The 16,928-nt window shown below is 46.5% G+C and overlaps 1 protein-coding gene across 2 annotated transcripts in view; it reads right to left on the reverse strand.

Moving 5' to 3' along the window:
• The window catches only part of LOC129699112 (contactin-associated protein-like 5), a 70,069-nt gene that overhangs the window by 13,093 nt on the left and 40,048 nt on the right, over positions 1–16,928 (reverse strand). Inside the window, exon 3 of one of the 2 annotated variants that reach the window (XM_055638770.1) lies at positions 13,647–13,865. In XM_055638770.1, coding sequence (XP_055494745.1) covers positions 13,647–13,827 — 181 coding nt within the window. In that variant the 5' untranslated portion in view covers positions 13,828–13,865. Of the gene's footprint in view, positions 1–13,646; positions 14,326–16,928 lie in introns of those variants that run through there. The other variant, XM_055638771.1, reaches the window with a different exon arrangement.

Consider the following 16,928-nt stretch of genomic DNA (forward strand, 5'->3'; position numbering starts at 1 on the left):
CAACTTCTATACTCAATACCCTGACTGATGAAGGCCAATGTGCCAAATTCCTTCATGACCACCCTAGCTAGATAGGGCTCTTAAAAAAGCAGAGTCAGGGGATATGGGGAGAAGGCAGGAACGGGGTATTGATTGTGGATGATCAGCCATGATCACATTGAATGGCGGTGCTGGCTCGAAGGGCCGAATGGCCTACTCCCTGCACCTATTGTATATTGTCTATTGTCTACCTACTTGTCATGCTACATTCCACAAATTATTTACCTGTGCTCCTGGATTCCTCTGCTCTATTATCATGCAGTTCTTATGCAGTGTTGTTGGGTTTGATGATACTGTAGCGGCACCTAGTGGTTAGGCCACTTTCCTGTGCGAATCCTCGGCAACCTTGGGTAGGAGTCACGAGATATATTGGGGGTGTGCCCTATTATATAAGTCCTGACCTTCCGTCTCTCGCTCTCTTGCTCTTCTGTTGCCTCTCACTTCATGAGAGTGTCCTGCCACTTCAGCAGGAGCTAAACCGAGCTCACGAGGCAACTGCCTCTCAACAACTATGACTATTATGTTAGTGTGTTAAACGTCCATGTATTTCCAACCTACAATGCCTGAATAAAGAATACATTTATTCACAACATTTGCGCCCATACAATACATTGATTCCACTGCGGTTTTGGGATTCCACTCTGTGGTGGCCCATGAGGTCAGTTTTGGAACTGTAGGCTCTTCTACAGATGGGGCGGGTCGGTGGTGGGTGACCGGGCAGTATGTTGGGTAGCGCCAGATTTAGGGACAGTTTCTTCCCAGCTGTTATCAGGCAACTGAACCATCCTACCACAACAGCAGATAAGTCCTGAGCTACTATCTACCGCATTGGCGACCCTCGGACTATCTTTGATCAGACTTTCCTGGCTTTACCTTGCACTGCATAGAAACATAGAAAATAGAAATTAGGTGCAGGAGTAGGCCATTCAGCCCTTCGAGCGTGCACCGGCATTCAATATGATCATGGCTGATCATCCAACTCAGTATCCCGTACCTGCCTTCTCTCCATACCCCCTGATCCCCTTAGCCACAAGGGCCACATCTAACTCCCTCTTAAATATAGCCGTGACCCTCTGTGGCAGAGAGTTCCAGAGATTCAACAGGAAAAAAATCTCGGTTTTAAAGGATTTCCCCCTTATCCTTAAGCTGTGACCCCTGTGGACTTCCCTAACATCGGGAACAATCTTCCTGCATCTAGCCTGTCCAACCCCTTAAGAATTTTGTAAATAAACAATCTCCTAAACTAGACAGTATGAACTTCATAAGCAGTCCTGTCCCAGGAATCAAAGGTCTTCATGACATTGGAATCATGTACTGTCTTTTCACTGAGCAGGAAAGGAAAGCTTTTCACTGTACCTCGGTACACGTGACAATAAACTAAACTAAACTGAACTGAGCTTGTGAAAGGTTCAACAGTACGTCACTTAGTTTAGTTTAGTTTAGAGACATGGCATGGAAATAGGCCCTTCACTGAGTCCATGCCGACAAGCAATCCCCTAACACGAGCGCTATCCTACACGCTAGGAACAACTTATAATTTTTACCAAAGTCCATTAACCAATTAACCTGCAAACCTGTATGCCTTTGGAGCGTGGGAGGAAACTGAAGATCTCGGAGAAAACCAATGCGGTCACGGGGAGAACGTACAAATTCCGTACAGACAGCACCCGTAGTCAGGATCGAACCCGGTTCTCTGGTGCAGTCTCCGGCGCTGCCAGCACTGTAAGGCAGCAACTCTATCGCTGCGCCACTGTGGAGCACCGGGAGAAAACCCATGCAGGTCATGGGGAGAACGTACAAACTCCGTACAGACAGCACCCGTAGTCAGGATCGAACCCAGTTCTCTGGTGCAGTCGTGCCGTCCACTCTGGTTTAGGGGGTTCTGAGGTGGCTGATGAGGCCAATGTAAGAACAGCAGACTCAGAGTCGGTGGAGAGTGACGGGGCAGGTTGTTGGGTAGCTTCTGTGTTTAGTCATTTAGTTCAATTTAGTTTAGGGCTTCTAGCATAAGGTCTTAAGATCATAAGCAATAGGAGTAGAATTAGGCCATTCGGCCCATCAAGTCTACTCCGACAATCATGGCTGATCTTTCTCTCCCTCCTAACCTCATTCTCCTGCCTTCTCCCCATAACCGCTGACACCTGTACTAATCAAGAATCTATCTATCTCTGCCTTAAAAAATATATCCACTGACTTGGCCTCCACAGTCTTCGGTGGCAAAGAATTCCACAGATTCATCACCCTGTGATTAAAGAAATTCCTCCACATCTCCTTCCTAAAAGAACGTCCTTTAATTCTGAGGCCAGGACCTCTAATCTTAGACGCTCCCGCTAGTGGAAACATCCTCTCCACATCCAATCTATCCAAACCTTTCACTATTCTGTATGTTTCAATGCCCCCCCCCCCCATCCCTCATTCTTCTAAAATTCAGTGAGTACAGGCCAGTGCCGACAAACGCTCATCGTAGGTTAACCCACTCACTCCTGGGATCATTCTTGTAAACCTCCTCTGGACCCTCTCCAGAGCCAGCACATCCTTCCTCAGATATGGTGCCCATAATTGCTGTGTATGAAGGTCTCCTGTGCATGCTGTCAATGTCCTTAGTGCCGTCCCATATGTTCCCAGAGCTTTTTGAAGTTGGCTTTGAGCACTTCTTTGAATCTTTTCGTCCCATGACAGAGCTCAAAATAGAGTGCCTGCTTCAAGACGCTGGCGACTGATTTGCAATAAGACATATTGGGGCGGCACGGTGGCGCAGCGACCAAGTTGCTGCCTTACAGCGCCAGGGACCTGGGTTCCACCCTGACTACGTGTGCTTATGTTTTAAGAGCCCTCTCTTGAAAGCATCCAGAGAACCTGCCTCCACTGCCCTCTGAAGCAGATAATTCCACAGACTCACCACTCTTTGTGAGAAAAAGTGTTTCCTCGTCTCCGTTCTAAATGGCTTACTCCTTATTCTCAAGAGAGAGTTAGATTTAGCTCTTGGGGCTAAAGGGCCTGTCCCACTTTGCGATTTTTTCGGCGACTGCCGGCATCACGACATATCAGGTCATCGAATTGTTCAAAATCTTATGGCGACACTGTTATGATGCTGGCAGTCGCTGAAAGAAACCGCCAAGTCGGACAGGCACTTAAAAGAATCAGACTCAGATTCAGATTCAATTTTAATTGTCATTGTCATATTGTCATATCAAGGGATATGGGGAGAAAAAGCTCGAACAGGGTACTGAATGGCGGTGCTGGTTCGAAGGGCCGAATGGTCTACTCCTGTACCTATGTTTGTACGTTTCGATGTTTCAGCTGAACCCAACAACAAAAGCCGCCAAAGGTCTGTTGATCACTTGCATGTGGACGCATTGCTGAACACTATCATTTAATAATACAACTTGTTAAGGAGTAATTATACTGGTATTCTACAATTTGACACCGTGCATGGATCAAACCTGCTGCTGTCATCACAATGCTAAGTGTGCAATGATCATTAACCTTGAACCACTTTAGTGTTTACCTCATTGATGCCTGTTCTCATTAGATTTGCTTTGTAGAAGGGCCTCATCAAAGCATCTGTGTGAATGCATCCCCTGCGTTTATTGATCTGACGTCCAAGTACCTGGTGTCATTTGTGGAAATCTTTCTGCAGCACTTTTGACATTTATTACAAACCCAAAATTTGACATCTCGCAAGTGGCTTATTATTGAGTGGAGTCAATCCGACATTGGCATTGGCTTTTCTGACTCAATCACATTCAAAGTGGGATTTTTCATTTAGTTCAAGCAGCCGTTGCTCCCTGTTTTCCTTCCCCATCCTCCAGTGTTCAATGTCATAGAGTCATAGAGTGATACAGTGTGGAAACAGGCCCGTTGGCCCAACTTGCTCACACCGGCCAACATGCCCCAGCTATACTGGTCCCACCTGCCTGAGCTTGGTCCATATCTCACTATGTGCAGCGACATGTGGTAGACAGGACCGTTCGGCACTTCTATTACTTTGTTGGCACCAACACATGGCAACACTTGTGCATTGCCTACAATTAGGTATGTTACAAAACCTACCTGAATCGTCATTGGGAATCTGCCCAAAGCCATGTCCGCGATTTTGGCGCTGTTTGGAGGGGGCGGGTTTAAAACGCGATTTTTATTAGGCTGTTCCAATCGCAGATGTTCAGCCTAGTAAATCATTAACGAAAAATCGCTGCAAGACCCGGTCGCAAAAGGTATTATTAGTTTTATAGGCCTCGAATAATAGTTATAATAGTTTTAAAATTACTGTCTCACTCCGCAACCTCTCGCAGCCCCAGGGTTTTATAAAGCAAACAATTAAAGGTATGTACCTTATTTTTACATTAAATGGGGCATGTATATAACCCTGTATATAAAGTTATCTATAGCGAGTAGTTCATTTTGGGCTTTTTATATCCCGCAGTATTTTTCTCGGCATTTGAGGGCACTAATCCAGCGCGATGTGAACGTTCTAAACCAGCGCGTTCACAGGAACCCACTAGAAAGCCGATTTAAATGGACATTTATTTACAGCAATTGAACACTAAATTCCTTCCATTTGGCCTATAAATTAATGTAAATTATATATAAAAATCATGTTATATTGTGAATTATTAGGACACTTAGGCTATTTAAAAATGTTAATCTTTCCTTAAGAAACGGGCTTTTGACTATCCAAGATCACAGCCTTTTTGTAATGTCCATTGAAAATCAATAGCGAACAAGATGCTAATTTCCGAGTATGAAAATGGCCATAACTTTTTTTAATACTTGAGATATGAAAGTGAATTTGGTGTCAAATTAAACTTATTGTTATGCTTTATCTGATGGGATAAATTGCAGACTTGATTTTTAAAATCTCAAAATTTTGTAACATTGCTACTACAATAGGTTGTACGCAAAGCAAATCATTTCACTGTACCTAGGTACCCTCTGTCACATGTGATAATGAGGTAACATTCATGCATACATTCATGCGTACAACTTGTCCATGTCGGCCAACATGACCCGTAGTCCCACCTGCCTGCATTTGCCCATATCCCTCTAAACCTGTCCAATCCGTAAGACAATAGACAACAGGTGCAGGAGTAGGCCATTCGAGCCAGCACCGCCATTCAATGCAATCATGGCTGATCATCCCCAATCAGTTCCTGCCTTCTCCCCCTATCCCCTGACTATCTTTAAGAGCCCTATCTAGCTCTCTCTTGAAAGTATCCAGAGAACCGGCCTCCACCGTCCTCTGAGGCAGAGATATCCACAGACTCACAACGCTCTGTGAGAAGAAGTGTTTCCTCGTCTCCGTTCTAAATGGCTTACCCCTTATTCTTAAACTGTGGCCCCTGGTTCTGGACTCCCCCAACATCCCCAAACAGGCGTTTCGGCCCACCGAGTCCGCGCCGACCAACGGCCACTCCGTACACTAACACCATCCTACTAAGGACCACTTACAATCTATACCAAAGCCATTTAGCCCACAAACCTGCAGGCCTTTGGAGTGTGGGAGGAAACAGGAGCGCCCGGGGAAAGCCCACGCAGGCCATGGGGAGAGCGTACAAACTCCGCACAGACAGCACCCGTAGTCGGGATCGGACGCGGTTCTCTGGCGCTGTAAGGCGGCTACTCTACCAACGTGCTGCCCTGAATTCTGTGGGGGGAAAATGACACAGAACAAATTCTGCTTTCTGCCTTTGGGAAGTGACTTGGGACATTGAGTTAGCATTTCCAGACAGATTCCTGTGACTGTGATCTGCCAGCAAAATTAAATTAACAACAATTTACCTTTACAGCTCTCAGGATTCTCATAACTCTCTAACTTATTTTTCTTTTCACATCATTTTTTATGCCTTATCAATCCACTGCAGACAATTCCACATCGCCACCTTCAGCTGAGGTTACAAATATATATTTATATAAAAAGCCTCTCATCTAATATGGGTTATTGAATATGAGCTTATGAAAAAACACATTGAATTTCATTAGACAGCACTCCGTGTTGGAAACAGGCCCCTTCGGCCCACCGAGTCCGCGCCGACCAGCGATCCCCATACATTAACACTACCCTATACACACTAGGGACAACTTACACTTTTACCAGGCCAATTAACCTACAAACCTGTACGTCTTTGGAATGTGGGAGGAAACCGAAGATCTCGGAGAAAAACCACATATATGTCACGGGGAGAACGTACAAACTCCGTACAGATAAGTACCCAGGATTGAACCCGGGTCTCTGGCGCTGTAAGGCAGTAACTCTACCGCTGCGCCACCATGCTGTACAATGAAGCTGGGTTTAACTTCCAGAGATGTTGGGTGATCAGCTGAATTACTCCAGTACTTGTGTCTTTTTGTTAAATTCCGCACCTCTCTTCCAACTTTCCCCTCCCTACTACAATCACTCTGAAGGCTCCCGGCCTGATCCATATTGGCAATCCATGTTCTCCAGAGATCCTGGCTTGCTGAGTTACACCGGCACTTCGCGTTCTGTAGTTTTTTAATGTTCATCCTAATCAGTGCTTGGGGCTGAAGCTGAAACTGAGCTGTAATTTGGAGTTGCATTTACTGTACATAGAGTAAAAAGAGTCCATTCAATGTCAACTTTTGCAAGACTTTCATGGTGATTCACAACACTTTTAAACCCATTAAAAGATAGTACAGGAGGTTCTAGGACATGATTTGGTGCAGATGGTTTTATTTCCTCCGCTTCCAAATTTTGTTTCCATTGCACTCGACATCCTTGGAAACAGTGGACTTACAAGGAACAAAAACTGTAGCAGTAACCACAGAGTGGCACGGTGGCACAGCAGTAGAGTTACAGTGTTACAGCGCTTGCAGCGCCGGAGACCCAGGTTCGAATCCGACTACGGGTGCTGTCCGTACGGAGTTTGTACGCACTCCCCATGACCACGTGGGTTTTCTCCGAGATCTTCGGTTTCCTCCCGCACTCCAAAGACGTACATGTTTGTAGGTTTATTGGCTTGGTAAATGTTATATAAAACTTGTCCCTCGTGTGTGTGTGGGATAGTGTTAAGGGCCTGTCCCACTTAGGCGAATTTTAGGTGACTACAGGCGACTAGGCTGTCACCACATGGTCGCCGGGGTGTCGCCTGTATGGTCGTGAGTCGTCTCCTCAGTCGCCCAAAGAGTCGTAGCGACATTCTGGTCGCAGATAGAATTCAACATGTTGAACATTTTTCGGAGACAGTGGGTTTAACGCCAAGGAGCGTAGCTTGGCTTCTCCTGACGTTGGTGCTGTCGTAGTTGTCGCCGGGTGACGTAGGTTGTTGCCGATGCTGACTTTGTTTTTTTTTGTTGTTAAAGTAATGATTCTATTTCAAATTTTATGTCGGAGGGGTGTCCAGTCGCGACCTGCTACAACTATGACAGTCGCCGGCAGTTGCCTAAAAATAGCCTAAGTGGGACAGGCCCATTAGTGTGCGCGGATTGGTGGTCGGTACGGACTCGGTGGGCCGAAGGGCCTGTTTCTACTCCAAACTATCTCCAAACTAAAAAAACAAAGTGCTGAAGTAACTCAGCGGGACAGGCAGCATCTCTGGAGAGAAGGAACGTTTCAAATCGAAGAAGGGGCGGCAGAAGGGTCCCGACCCGAAACGTCACCCGTTCCTTAATTCCAGAAATGCTGCCTGTCCCGCTGAGTTACGCCAACATTTTGTTTCCAGCACGCAGATGGTTAGGTTAGTTTAGAGGTACAGCGTGGAAACAGGCCTTTCGGCCCACCGAGTCCAAGCCGACCATGCGTTTTGATAGTAGGAATAAAAGTGTAGACTATTTTCTAAATGTGAAGGGAAGTGAATAAATCATAGGTGCAAATGGACTTGGGAGTGCTGGTGCAGGATTCCCAAAAGGTTAATTTGCATGTCGAATTGGAGTAAGGAAGGCAAACACAATGCGAGATTTCTCAAGACAGCACCCTAACTGTATCGTGAAATCCACATCCTACGTCACACATTCTCCCTCCAACAATGCCAACTTACAGTTTTGATCAGAGATACAGCACAGACACAGTCCCTTCGGCCCTCCAAGTCCACGCAGACCACTGCTCATCCGTTCACACTAGTTCTAAGTCATACCCCTTTTCTCATCCGCATTGGGGGCAATTTACAGAGGTCAATTAACCTGCAAAACTGCACATCTATGGGATGTGGGAAGAATCCCGGAACAGCCGGGGGAGGCGGTCACACGGAGAACGTTCCAACTCCACACGTCCAAACTCACCGCGTCATTGAGTTGGGATGACGTGGAGACAGGAGATGGTATGAATATGGACACAGGGATTTGGTTGGCATGTTGTTCGGGGAGGTTAGACTGAGGGAGGTCAGGAAAGAGGCTTTGTATCACTGCACTGGAGATTTCTTCCCGACTCCCCTGCCTGGAAGTGTTTTTAGTAGAAACAAAGAACTACAGATACTAGTTTTTAACAAAGATGGGCACAATGTGCTGGACCAAATCACGTTCACAAGTTATAGGAGTTCAAATTAGGCCATTCGGCCAATCGAGTCTACTCTGCCATTCAATCATGGCTGATCTCTGCCTCCTAATCCAATTTTCATGCCTTCTCCCTGCAACCCTTGACCCATTCTAATCAAGAATTTGTCTATCTCTGCTGTAAAAATATCCACTAACCTGGCCGCCACAGCCCTCTGTGGCAATGAATTCCACTGATCAACTACCCTCTGACTAAAGAAGTTCCTCCTCACCTCCTTTCTAAAAGAGCGCTCTTTAATTCTGAGGCTATGGCCTCTAGTCCTAGACTCTCCAACCAGTGGAAACATCCTGTCCACGTCCACTCTATCCATGCCTTTCATAATTCTGTAAGTTTCAATGAGGTCCCCCCTCAACCTTCTAAACTCCATCGAGTAGAGGCCAGTGCTGACAAATGCTCAGCGGGTTCAGTAGTATCACTGGAGAAAACTGATGGGGGACAGAAGTGTATGCAGCCTTGTTGCAAACTCATAGAGTCATACAGTGTGGAAACAGGCCATTCTGCCCAACTTGCCCACACCGACCAATATGTCCCATCTACACTAGTCCCACTTGCCTGAGTTTGACCTATATCCCTCTAAACCTGTCCTATCCATGTACCTGACTAATTCCAATTAAACTTTTCCCCCTCTCACCTTAAACCAATGCCCTTAGGTCCTCGATTCCCCTACTCTGGGCAAGAGACTCGGTGTGTCTACCCAATCTTTTCCTCTCATGATTTTATACACTCCACATCCTCCTGCGCACCAGGGAATAGAGTCCCAGCCTGTTCAATCTTTCCCGATACTGTAGCCCTGACCCTCGAGTCATGGCAACATCCTTGTAAATCTTCTCTGCTCCCATTCCAACTTCGCAACATCTTCTGCAGGAAGGAACTGCAGGTGCTGGTTTACACCAAACACGGGCACAAAGTGCTGGAGCAACTCAGCGGGACAGGCAGCATCACTGGAGAGAAGAAACGGGTAACGTTTCAGGTCGAGACCCTCAACATCGCTCCTATAACACAGCGCCCAGAACTGAGCACAATGATCTAAAAGCAGGCTCACCAACGTCTAATATATCTGCAACATGTCCTCCAAACTTCTACAATCATTAAGAGAAATAAATCAAGAGTCAGTAATAACCTGTACATTTATATTTGATCCACTATTAACAAAGTCAGACACCAGTGATCACCAGGTTTGCCTGGGCTTTCTTGGTCAGCTGACTCTGTTAAAGGAGCATCTCATATTTCGCTTGGCCAGTTTACAGCCCAGTGGTATGAATAATGATTTCTCTAATTTCAGGCAGCACCGCCATTCCCTCTCCCTATATCCCTCCCCCATCCAAGTCGCACAAGCTTCTCGTTTGAACCCTACAAACATCTGACAATGGCCTGTTTCCTTTATCATCATTACTTTTTTGCATTTCTTTCATTCATTATTCTTTATCCCTCCACATTACCTTCGATATGGACAAGACAATAGGTGCAGGAGTAGGCCATTCGGCCCTTCGAGCCAGCACCGCCATCCCATGTGATCATGGCTGATCATCCACAATCAGTACCCCGTTCCTGCCTTCTCCCCATGTCCCTTGACTCCGCTATCTCTAAGAGCTCTATATATCTCTCTTTTGAAAGCATCCAGAGAACCGGCCTCCACCGCCCTCTGAGGCAGAGAATTCCCCAGACTCACAACTCTCTGTGTGAAAAAGTATTTCCTCATCTCTGTTCTAAATGGCTTACCCCTTATTCTTAAACTGTGGCCCCTGGTTCTGGACTCCCCAACATCGGGAACATGTTTCCTGCCTCTAGTGTGTCCAATCCCTAAATAATCTTATATGTATCAATAAGAATCCCTCTCATCCTAAATTTCAGAGTATACAAGCCCAGCTGATCCATTCTATCAACTTATGACAGTCCCGCCATCCCTGGAATTAACCTTGTAAACCTACGCTGCAGTCCCTCAATATCTCTCGTTTCTCTGGTCTCCTAATCTGAGGAAAGACATTCTTGCCATAGAGGGAGTACAGAGAAGGTTCACCAGACTGATTCCTGGGATGTCAGGACTTTCATATGAAGAAAGACTGGATAGACTTGGCTTGTACTCACTCGCTAGAATTTAGAAGATTGAGGGGATCTTATAGAAACGTACAAAATTCTTAAGGGGTTGGACAGGCTAGATGCAGGAAGATTGTTCCCGATGTTGGGGAAGAACAGAACAAGGGGTCGCAGTTTAAGGATAAGGGGGAAGTCTTTTAGGACCGAGATGAGAAAAACATTTTTCACACAGAGAGTGGTGAATCTGTGGAATTCTCCGCCACAGAAGGAAGTTCATTGGCCAGTTCACAGAGGCCAGTTCATTGGCTATATTTAAGAGGGAGTTAGATGTGGCCCTTGTGGCAAAAGGGATCAGGGGGTATGAGAGGAGGTACAGGATACTGAGTTAGATGATCAGACATGATCATATTGAATGGCGGTGCAGGCTCGAAGGGCCGAATGGCCTACTCCTGCACCTATTTTCTATGTTTCTATGTTTCTATGTTTCCCTTATACCTAAGCAGTCTGAAGGGTCTTGACCCAAAACGTCACCCATTCCTTCTCTCCAGAGATGCTGCCTGACCCGCTGAGTTACTCCAGCATTTTGTACATCTATCTGGGTTAAACCAGCATCTGCAGTTCCTTCTTACACATTCCATCTGTTGGAGGAGGTGCTGACTGGGTTAGCTTATCACACAGTGCCATCTACCAGCAGAGAAGGGAACAGCAAGCAAGCACTCCAGTGCCTGCGAAGCCCAGAGCTAATCATTCCGTTCATGGACTTTGGAACGTGCGATCATTAAGGCAAGTGATTTGCCAAGGGAACGTCGCCAGTACTTTATGCCTCGGGAAATCAGGAACCTGCGGGTCTAGCGGTTCAGCGTGCCGCAGGTGAGGTTGAACGGGGCAGAGAGGCACCACAAGTGCACTGGCCCGGCTTCAAGTTTAGTTTAGGCTGGAGATGCAGTGTGGAAACACCGAGACCACGCCGACAAACAATGGCGCAGCGGTAGAGTCGCTGCCTTACAGCGCCAGGGACCCGGGTTCGATCCTGACTACGGGTGCTTGCCTGTAAAGAGTTTGTACGTTCTCCCTGTGACCTCGTGGGGTTTCTCCGGGTGCTCCGGTTTCCTCCCACACTCCAAAGAATGATAAGCTTCTGCAAATTGTCTATTATATAAGATGGGAAACTGGGATAGGAAATAACTAGTGATCATTGGTTGGCTGTAGGCTAAATGGCTTCTATCAATTGTCCCTTACTTCGCATTCCAATCATGGCTGATCTATCTTTTCCTCTCAACCCCATTCACCTGCCTTCAGCCCATAACCCCTGACACCTGTACAATCTCTGCCATGAAAATATCCATAGACTTGGCCTTCACAGCTATCTGTGACAATGAATTCCACAAATTCACCACCCTCTGGCTAAAGATATTCCTTCTCGCAAGGTGTGCCCTTTTATTCTGAGGCTGTGGCCTCTGGCCGTAGACTCTCCTAGTAGTGATGAGGGGGGATTCTAATAGAAACATATAAAATGATAGAAGGGCTGGACAAGCTAGATGCAGGAAAAATGTTCCCAATGTTGGGCGAGTCCAGAACCAGGGGCCACAGTCTTAGAATAAAGGGGTGGCCATTTAAGACTGAGATGAGAGAAAAATATTTCACCCAAAAAGTTGTGAATTTGTGGAATTCCCTGCCACAGAGGGCAGTGGAGGCCAAATCACTTGATGGATTAAAGAGAGAGTTAGGGGCTAGTGAAATCAAGGGATATGGGGAAAAGGCAGGCACGGGTTATTGATTGGGGACGATCAGCCATGATCACAATGAACGACGGTGCTGGCTCGCAGGGCCAAATGGCCTCCTCCTGCACCTATTTTCTATGTTTCTAGTGAAAACATCCTGTTCACATTCACTCTATCCAGACCTTTCACTATTCGATCTTATATAACTGCAGCATGACCTCCCAACCTCTATACTCAATATGAACGAGGGAACTACAGATGCAGATGCGCTGAAGATAGACAGATAATGCTGGAGTAACTCAGCGGGATAGGCAGCATCTCTGGATGGAAGGAATGGGTGATGTTTTGGGTCGAGATCCTTCTTCAATACCTTAACTAATGAAGGCCAATGTGCCGAAAGCCTTTTTGACTGCCCTATTTACCTGTGCCTTCAACACGAGCAGGTTGGGCCGAATGCCCAGGGTCTGTTCTTGTCTATTCTATGCGATTCCATTACAGCGGCACGGTGGCGCAGCGGTAGAGTTGGTGCCTCGCAGCACTAACAGCGTCAGAGACCCCGTGTTGGATCCCGACTACCGGCTGCTGTCCGTACGGAGTTTGTACATTCTCCCCGTGACCTGCGTGGGTTTTGCTTCGAGATCTTTGGTTTCCTCCCACACTCCAAAGACGTACATGTTTGCAGGTTAAATGGCTTGGTATCAATTTAAAAATTGCCCTTAGTGTGTGTAGGGTAGTGTATGTTTCCGGGGATCGCTGATCGACAGGTGGGGGGGCCGTTTTGCGCTGTATCTCTAAAACTAAAACTGAATCTAAAACTAAAACTGAATTTAAAAGTAAAAGTAAAAGTAAAGCTAAAACAAGTTGGAGAGGGGGGGTGGGAATAGGGCTGCCAATCTTAGCCTGGACATCACGTATATTTGGCTAAATTGGTTTGTCGGGTCGGAGCGCTGCCTCCGGCCCCGCCCCACCCTCCCGACGTAGTGCAGCCCATGGAGTGCAGCAGCAGCACCTCGCCCGTTGGTCGGCAGCCCGTCCAGCTGTCCTGACCTTCGGACCTTTGCTTACCGCCGACACCACCACCCTCCTTCTCATGGCTGATCATTCATGAGTTGGATGGGGCGCCGAACTTTGCGCGCGACGTTGCGCGGCCCGAGCCAAAACTCCTCAGCTGGCCCGCCGGCTGGGCTTTGTGTGCAGTCCAGCACCCGGGCCAACTCATCATTCACCCAGCCACGGCCCGCGTTGGTCAACGAATTGCCGTCGGGAATTTGTCCCTTATTTTGACCTTTTGTCTCTTATTTGGGAGTGAGAAAGATGCCAAACCCTAGGAGGGAGAGAGGTGTACGTACCTGCCAGTGGATGCGTTGTGGTGACGGTCCTCAAACCAGTCGACCCCGAGATGCCGCACCTTGACTTGGATAAGTGCCCTTTGACCTCGATGGGTGCCGAGCTGGGACGGTGAAGGGCGGCCTTCAACGGAGCGATCCCATTAAACTGCACGGTAGAAAGACAGCCAATAAATCCCCACATGTTGGCCTTCCGAAGCTCCTTGTCCAGCCCGCTACTGCCTGCAGTTTAAACAAAGCAGCGTAAGAATTAATTCAAGACCAGTGGGGGAGAAAAAAAGTCAGGCGCAATTAGCTTCTAGAATGATTAACATTGCTCGTTTTTTTCATTTATACTGCACTCTATTGGGCGGCACAGTGGCGCAGCGGTAGAGCTGCTGCCTTACAGCGAATGCAGCGCCGGAGACCCGGGTTCGATCCCGACTACGGGTGCTGTCTGCATGGAGTTTGTACGTTCTCCCCGTGACCTGCATGGGTTTTCTCCGAGGTCTTCGGTTTCTTCCCACACTCCAAAGATGTACAGGAATGTAGGTTAATTGGCATTGCAAATGTAAAAATTGTCCCTGGTGGGTGTAGGATGGTGTTAATGTGCGGGGATCGCTGGTCGGCACGGACCGGGTGGGCTGAAGGGCCTGTTTCCGTGCTGTGTCTCTAAACTCTAAACAAGGTTTTGAGCAGTTTTTGATAGTCATAAAGTTAAGAACATATAGCGTGGAAACAGGCCCTTCAGCCCAACTTGCCCACACCGACCAATATGTCCCAGCTACACTAGCCCACCTGCCTGCGTTTGGTACATATGCCTCTAAACATACCCTATCCACGTACCTGTTTATATGCCTCTTTAACGTTGCAATAATACCTGCCTCAACTACCATCCGATCCGCTACAGTCAGTCTCCACTACTTCTTTTAGGAAGGAGATGAGGAGGAATTTTTTTAGTCAGAGAGTAGTAAATCTGTGGAATTCTTTGCCACATACGGTGGTGGAGGCAAAGTTAGTTCATTCATTCATTCATACATTCATTCATTCATCATCATTGAAAACATTAGCGACGCAGTGGTGCTGGTTTCCAACGGGAACGGTGACGGACGCTCTACACATCTCTGTCCTCCAGTTCCTGCGGACTTCCTCCGCTGGAAGTACAGGATTGTGGTGTGTGTGCTTTATCATCTATTCTACTCCTTGGCTTTTGACCCTGCATGAGACTTTGCTCCTGTTTTAATGTTTTGAATGTTTTTTTATTATTTTTACTCTCTCTTTTAATGTTTTTATTGTCGTAATAATTTTGTTTTGTTTTTTGTTTTTTTGTTTTTTTTGTTTTGTTGTTTTTTGTTCATGATTAGTCATGTACAGCACTTTGTTGCAACAGTGGTTGTTTTTAAAGTGCTCTATAAATAAAGTTATTATTATTATTATTATTATTATTATTATTATTATTAAATAAAGTTATTATTATCATCATTCCTTACAATGTTACGTACGACAGTGATCGCAACTTCTACTGAAGTGTGGGTGGCCGTTGGGTCGCTAGAGGCTCATCCTTTAGTGGATATATTTAACGCAGAGATGGATAGATTCTTCATTAGTACGGGTGTCAGGGCTTACGGGGAGAAGGGTGGAGAATGGGTTTAGGAGGGAGAGATAGATCAGCCACGATTGAATGGCACAGTAAACTTGATGGGCTGAATGACCTAATTCTACTCCTATCACTTATGATCTTATGAAGAGTACCGGACCTCTTCAAAGAAGAACAAATTCATAAATGGGCAATAGAGCAGTAGAGCTGCTGCCTTACAGCGCAAGAGACCGCGGATTTGATCCCGACTACAGTGCTGTCTGTGTGGAGTTTGTACATTCTCTCTGTGACCACAAGGGTTTTCTGCGGGTGCTCCATGTTCCTCCCACATCCCAGAGACCTGGAGGCCTGTAGGTTAATTGGGTTCTGCAAATTGCCCCTAGAGTGTAGGATATAACTAGTATACAGGGTGAAGGCCCTGCTTCCGTGTTGTGCCTCTAAACTAAACTAAGCTGAAACCCAAAGCTTTGCCTATCCATTCCTTTCACAGAAGCTGCCTGACTGCTGAGTTAGTTAGTTAGTTAGTTAGTTTACTTTATTGTTACGGTTATGGAGGCGCAGTGAAACATTTTTGTTGCGTGCTAACCAGTTGGCAGATACATGGTTACAATCGAGCCGTCCACAGAGTACAGAATAATGATCAAGGGGAAAAAACACCTATAACATTTAGTGCAAGATTAAGCCAGTAACATCCGATCAAAGATAGCCCGAAGTGTCTTCAATGAGGTCGATAGTAGTAGGTTACTACAGTACTTTGTGTTTTGTTTATGCCAGGGTAGATGTTGGCGTCTTAAATAAGAGGACTATACACAATAGACAATAGGTGCAGGAGTAGGCCATTCGGCCCTTCGAACCAGCACCACCATTCAATGTGATCTCAGCTGATCATCCCATGTAAGACATTGTAAGGGATAAGGGACAAGTCATTTAAAACAAAGGTGTGTCAAAATTACTTACCGCTGCGAATCTCTGGAATGCTCTATCTAAGACTAACTCATTAGTGGTTTTAGTTTTTTTGTTTTGTTGTTTTGTTTTAGAGATACACCGTGGAAACAGGCCCTTCGGCCCACTGAGTCTGCACCAACCTGCGATCCCCGCACATTAACACTATCCTACACAAATGAGGGGCAATTTACATTCTACACCTAGCCAATTAACCTACAAAACCTGTATGTCTTTGGAGTGCGGGAGGAAAGCAAAGATCTCAGAGAAAACCCACCAGGTCACGAGGAGAACGTACAAACTCTGTACACCAGCACTTTTGTCTACCTTGTAATCATGTATAGCCTTTTCACTGACTGGATAGCACACAACAAAAAAGCTTTTCATTGTACCACGGTACATGTGAAAATAATAAAGTAGTAAATATATTGAACAAAATTAAAGATATGTTTCCAGCATTTGAGTTCCATGTGTCTCCAGCTGATCTTTATTATGGTAGAGGCTGGGAACTACAGATGCTGGTTTGCCCAATGGGGCAGGGAGTTCTGGAATAGCTCAATGAGCCGGGCAGCATCTCTGGAGAGCATTGAGAGCATGGATGGGTGACGCCTTGGGTCAGGACCCTTCATCAGACTGACCCTTCTTCTGACCCTGGAGAGGCACCGATTCAGGACTTTCCTGGACTTTATCTGGACTTTACCTTGTCTACACATCTGGACGCCCCCAGCGGCGGCTGCGGAGGGTTGAGGTCTCGACCACGGGGGAAA

Source organism: Leucoraja erinacea, chromosome 7 (assembly GCF_028641065.1).
Source record: "Leucoraja erinacea ecotype New England chromosome 7, Leri_hhj_1, whole genome shotgun sequence".
In the NCBI taxonomy this organism is placed as follows: domain Eukaryota; kingdom Metazoa; phylum Chordata; class Chondrichthyes; order Rajiformes; family Rajidae; genus Leucoraja; species Leucoraja erinaceus.